This window comes from Halichoerus grypus, chromosome 2 (assembly GCF_964656455.1).
Source record: "Halichoerus grypus chromosome 2, mHalGry1.hap1.1, whole genome shotgun sequence".
In the NCBI taxonomy this organism is placed as follows: Eukaryota; Metazoa; Chordata; class Mammalia; order Carnivora; family Phocidae; genus Halichoerus; species Halichoerus grypus.
Window position 1 is genome coordinate 145,304,769 of NC_135713.1, and position 6,000 is coordinate 145,310,768.

Here is a 6,000-nt window from a genome sequence, read left to right on the forward strand (position 1 = left end):
GTTGCAACTTCTCTTCCATTTCTGATTTTCTTTATTTGAGTCCTCTCTTTTTCTTTCATGATTCTGGCTAAAGATTTATCAGTTTTGTTTATCTTTTCAAAGAATCAGCTCTTGGTTTCATTGGTCATTCCTATTGTTTTTTCTTTAGTCTCTATTTCATTTATTTGTGCTCTGGTCTGTACCAGTTTCTCGGTCTTTCCTTGCTTTTCATGACCTTTACACATCTGAAGAGTATTTTTTACAGTGACTTTCAATTTTGGGTTTTATACCTTTTCTCATGATTATACCTTTTATCATGGCTTTGGGAGAAGAATCCCACAGAGGTGGAGGACCCTTCTCATCACATCATATAGGGAGCACTTGATATCATCATGACTTTCAGTGATGATGTTAACCTTGATTACTTGGTTAAGGCAGTATCATCTGCCAGGTTTTTCTATTTTAAAGTTATTATTTTTCCTTTTCCATATTCTCGCCCTTGGAAGTAGGTCCCTAAATCCAGCCACCATGAAGGAGGGAGAAGAGGATTAAGTTCCACCTTTTGGCAGGTAGGGGTGGGAGAAGTATCTACATATATTACTTGGAGTTTTTCTGTAAGGAAAATTTATCCCCCACCCCACTTATTTGTTTATTCAATCATTTGTTTTCATCAGTATGGATTCATATATATTTATCTTATACTTTGGGTTATAATCCAGTACTACTTTATTTATTTTGTTGTGTGAATTGTTCTAGCTTTGGCCATTGAGAACTCTTTCTTGTTAGCTGCTCTTTCCCTTTGTTGCGCCCTCATCCTTTTTTTTAGCTTTTCCTTACTTTCTTAGACTACATGTCATGTCTGCTGACAACTTCAAGAAACTACTCTTTCTACCATATTCTGAAAGGTATTAACTGGCAGATTGTATTTGAACATCATTTATGGGAAGTCTGGATCATGTTCACATAACTTGGCTCAAAAGTGATTTATATGTCCATACTCAAAGACCTAAAAAGGAACAAAAATAACATCACATCCTTCTTGGCAAATATCTCCACGATGCGGGGGCAGGGATGTGCCTAAATATTACTTGTGTCACATTTAAAAATCAAGACGAGCCGGGCGGCTGGGCGGCTCAGTCGGTTCAGTGTCCGACTCTTGATCTCGGGCTTGCGAGATCAAGCCCCATGTCTGGCTTCACACCTTAGTGGGGAGTTTGCTTCTCTCTCCCTCTCCCTTTGCCCTTCCCCCTGCTCTCACTCACTCTTTCTCTAAAAAAATAAATAAATAAATCTTAAAAAAAAATTCAAGATGAGCCTGAATCAGTGGTTTTTGACTGTCAACATATGCCTGAAGTTTCGACCAAATAAAAGATGGCCTGTTTCTCAGATGTAGTAAATGAAATCCCTAATGTATATTGGTGCCAGTGGAAACCTGACTATGGGTGATAAACCTGATGTATCTTCCTGAACTGTAAGTTTGATTTGAGAAGTTTAGTGCTGAAATGGGTTTGGCAAGACACTTGATTACCTCCTTGTGGCTCACACATGAAAGGTTAACCTAGATAACCAGGAGTTAGAGTTCATCAATTAGAGAACTGGTTTTTAATATTCATGTGATAAAAGCTCGTGGCCAGAACAAAGTCATCTGCTGAAGGCTGACTGACATTGTGAGACAAAAGTCCATGTGGAGCTTAGCTCCTGCCCTCAAGCACAGGGCGACAAGTTCCTACAGGCAGGACGGTGACTTGCAATACTCAGGGAAAGGCTTCAGCTCCTAAGAGACAGTACCAGGCTCTCCTGGAAGACTCCATGGCTGGCGTGGCCTTGGAGTAGACACTTGAAGCACAAGTTGGAGGGAGATGGTTTCATGAACCTGGAAGACATCTCACTGCAATGGCCATGACATGGAGCGGTCCCTGCTCCCCTGGGGAGAGCAGTGTCAGAGGAAATGTGCTGGGAAGAGGAATGAGCCTCTCTTTCAACATTCAATGAGCTAAAATCAAACTTTTCTCTGCAAGTTGTTTCAATTGCTTGCGAAGAGCTGGCCCCTAGTGGCTCATTAGTGCGAGGTGGAAGTCGCCTATGAGGAAGAAGGATGGTGTCTGTTGGGGCCCCAGCTGCAGAGAGCAGACCCTGGAGGGTGAATTCCCAGACACAGTCCTGATTTCCTGGCTGCTCCCAGGGAGGACTCTGCCAGCCTGGCCCTGCACCTGCCTCAGTAGGGAAGAGGGCACTAGAGGCTGCAAATGACGCTGAGCTTTAATTTATGAGTTCATGAGTTCATGTCCTATGAGTGCCTCACATGCAGGAAACCACAACAAAAGCTGATTCTGCCCAGGCCCCTGGAATAAACTCCTTTCCTTATCGCCCCTACAGTCCCCTTATATAGTTGGCCCATGAAAAGTAATGCAAAAAGCCAGTGAAGATTTCAGGAGAAGGTGGTCCCCAGAATTAGGAGGATTGAAGACCTGAAGCCAGGGTAGAACTGACCAGCACACAGCCTCTCATACCATAGCCAGTCCAAGCAAGAAGGACGCATTTTCTCTTTCTGCTCATACCATGCTGCTGACATTTTAGAGAGTCTTTTCTCCTTTAAGGCAAATTTGCTGTATGGTGAATGACGACTTCTCCCCAAGATGAATTGGTGGGGACCATGAGGATAGAGAGTGATTTTCCCTTTGACTCTGCACCATCTAGTATGTTCATCGACTTCCCTCTATCTTCATCCTCCTTCTCATACCCAGCCTTTGATTATTGAGGGAGAGAGGGACTGAGGAATATAAAACTATATCCCAAACCATGGCTATTTTCCATTCAACCCTGCTGCCTATTTGGGTCCCAGAATTCAGTGAAATCTTTCCATGTTCTGGAGTACATTTGTCAGTACTCTAGTTCCCTAGATGTAAACATTTTACTGCTCTGATTTTTTGTGTCTAGGAATGTTCACTTTCCAGTCTTCCATTAGACTTGCCTACCCCATTATCAATGACTTGTCAACACATGATTATTTGGGATGAACAAAACTCCACTAAGCATTGTAGGGGATATGCCCATGCATAATCTATGGTACTTTCTTGAAATAAGTGTGTAATGTAATAACCAGGTGAGACGTGCATGTGGATAGATATGGGTAATGCAAAGAATATGATGAGTCTAAATGAGCCTTATAACCTTAAACACCAACATTGGTCTGTGTTATTATATCTCAAACACCGATATTGCGCTAAACTTCTCAAATCAAACTCACAGTTCAGGAAGATACATGAGGTTTATCACCCGTAGTCAGGTTTCCACTGGCACCAATATACATTAGGGATTTCATTTACTACATCTGAGAAGCACAGTTATGTGCTCGATATATGCCTATGGGATGTGATCAGTGAAGTTAAGGGAAACGCACAATTATTAGAGTCTTTAAAAATCAGGGGGAAAAAAAAACGGAGTCTTCCAGCAGAGAATGAATGAAGGAAAGAGAAAGGAGAGACAAGTCAGGGAACAGATGAATATGAGAGTTGACAAAATTGTGGGGACAGCTTGAGGCAAGTCATGTCAGGCCTTATATTCCAAAGTAATATTTGGATTTATTCTGGCTTCTTCAATATTTGATATAAGGACTGGCTAACAGGGTGCAATCAGTGATTTAGGAGGATTAAACAGATCCTGTATGCAGGATAGATAAGTGCAAGGAGACACGGGAAGCAGGCAGATCCACCATAAGCCTGTTGCTGTGGTCAAGGTAAGAGTTGGTCAGTATTGGGATGAAGTCAGAGAGGAGCTGATGGTGAGTATAAAGAGTACTGATTAACCATGAGATCAGAGGAGATTGAGAAAGGAGAGAAGCAAGAGGCAAGAAGGCCAGAGAGGGGCCTGAAGACTGGCCACTGGAGATCAGGGGAGTGACCTCTGGACACCAGGAAAGAGGAGGTGGGAACTGACTTACGGGTTCCTAGCCCTCAGGTGTAGAGTAGGAGAAGCTAGGACTCTTGGACGCTTGGCCTCATGGAGTAGAACAAACTCTAGACTTCAAGTCAGAAGTCCTGGGTCCCCACCCAAATCCTGTAATTCATATTTTCATGTCCCTAAGGTGATAGAGTAACTCTGGACACTTCAGCATCGAGGGAACCTGTTTCTCTTAGCCCATTTAAAGTTGAAGGGATACCAAAAGTTGCATGAGGAAGTCTAGCTACTATCTAAAGCTTCCTAACACTCACACTGAATAGCCAAGCACCAAAAATATAGAACGGTAGTCGGGGGGAGGAGTAGTGTAGGGGTAAGGTTCTGATCTGTGAGAGGTCCAGGGATTGCCTTGAGCCTAGGATAGAGGGAAAATTACCTAACTCAGTAATGACTAATGACCCTGAGAGTAGACAGGACCATATCGTAATCAACAATTACTAGTTGTACAGTCCTGGTAACAATAACCTTTCTGTGACTCAGTAAATTGGGAATAATTTTAGTATCTTCTAATGTGAGGCCAAGAGGGCAGTTGATGCTTTGTAGCGCCAGCTCTAAAGTCCTCTGAAATTCCCAGACTATTGTGGTGGGCACTGTCTCATGCGGTTGCTGGAGATCCAAATATCCAAATATGTCTTATCCTGAGTTTTTGTTGCATGTAAAATGAGTGTTTTATTTTTATTTTTTTTAAAATTTTTTTATTGTTATGTTAATCTAAAATGAGTGTTTTAGAATCAGCCCTTTTTATAGATAACAAACTGATGCTTTTATGACTTATGAGCAACTACCAACCTCATATTGAAAGTTTTAGCATGATCACATATCATGAATTAGAGGAATAGGCCTGGGTGAGTATATACCTATCTGGGACTCAGGTTCTCTGATTATAAAATGAAACAACATATGATATCCAAGAATCTTCTAAGCTCTAAAATTTTCTAATTCTAGAATCTAAGATTAGTTTCCTTAAGGCTCCCTTCATGTCCTGATTTCTCAGACTGTAGATGAAGGGATTGACCAGGGGAGTCACCACTGTGAAGATGACAGTGGCCACCGTGTCTTGGACTGAGTAGGAGGATGAAGGGCGCATATAGACCCCCAGGATTGCCCCATAGAAGAGGGAGACCACAGTGAGGTGGGATCCACATGTGGACAGGGCCCTCCTTATTCCATGGGCAGATGGCAGCTTCAGGACACTGGAGAGGATATAAGCGTATGAAAGGATGATACATGTAAACGGCGTCAGAAATATCAGTCCCCCCACAGTGAATACCATCAGGTCATTGATAAAGGTATCAGAACAAGACAGCCTTAGAATGGCATAGGGGTCACAGAAAAAGTGATACATGGTATTGTTGAAACAAAACGTGAGTTGGACCATGAGAAGAGTGTGCAGGAGAGCATGTAGGTTTGTAATGACCCACGATGCCGCCACCAGAAGGATACAGAGTTTGGGCTTCATGATCATGGTGTAGTGGAGTGAGCAACAAATGGCTACGTAACGGTCATAGGCCATCACACTCAGGAGGAACCCATCCATGTTGATGAAAGTGATGAAGAAGTAGATCTGGGTCATGCATTCCACATACGAGATAGCTTTGCTTCCCACTATGTGATTCACCAGCATCTTAGGGGTTGTGACTGACGAAAAGCAGATGTCGACACAGGAGAGGTTAGCCAAGAAGAAGTACATGGCGGTGTGGAGATGACTGTCCCCGCTGATGGCCAAGATGATGAGCAAGTTCCTGATGATGGTAACCAAGTACATTCCCAAGAACAGCCCAAAGAGAACGTCTTCCTGCTCTGACTGCCCAGAGAGTCCCAGGAGAAGGAATTCTGTGACTGTAGTCTGGTTGTCTCCGTCCATGTGTGCAGGGGAGAACACGTCATCACAGGGTCAGATCATATGTCAACATTTGAGCAAATATATTTTGGAATAGTTTATTCATTTGGTTGAAAATTAACTAAAGATGGGGAGCCTAGGTGGCTCAGTCGTTAAGCATCTGCCTTCGGCTCAGGTCATGATCTCAGGGTCCTGGGATCGAGCCCCGCATCGGGCTCCCTGCT

At 43.1% G+C, this 6,000-nt stretch overlaps 1 protein-coding gene across 1 annotated transcript; it reads right to left on the bottom strand.

The window, feature by feature from the left end:
• Positions 1-4,861: 4,861 nt before the first annotated feature.
• Positions 4,862-5,800, bottom strand: LOC118528005 (olfactory receptor 1f45-like). Its single transcript, XM_036080123.2, has one exon. The coding sequence runs from the start codon at positions 5,798-5,800 to the stop codon at positions 4,862-4,864; it is 939 nt and encodes a 312-aa protein (XP_035936016.2).
• Between the last annotated feature and the right edge of the window lie 200 nt (positions 5,801-6,000).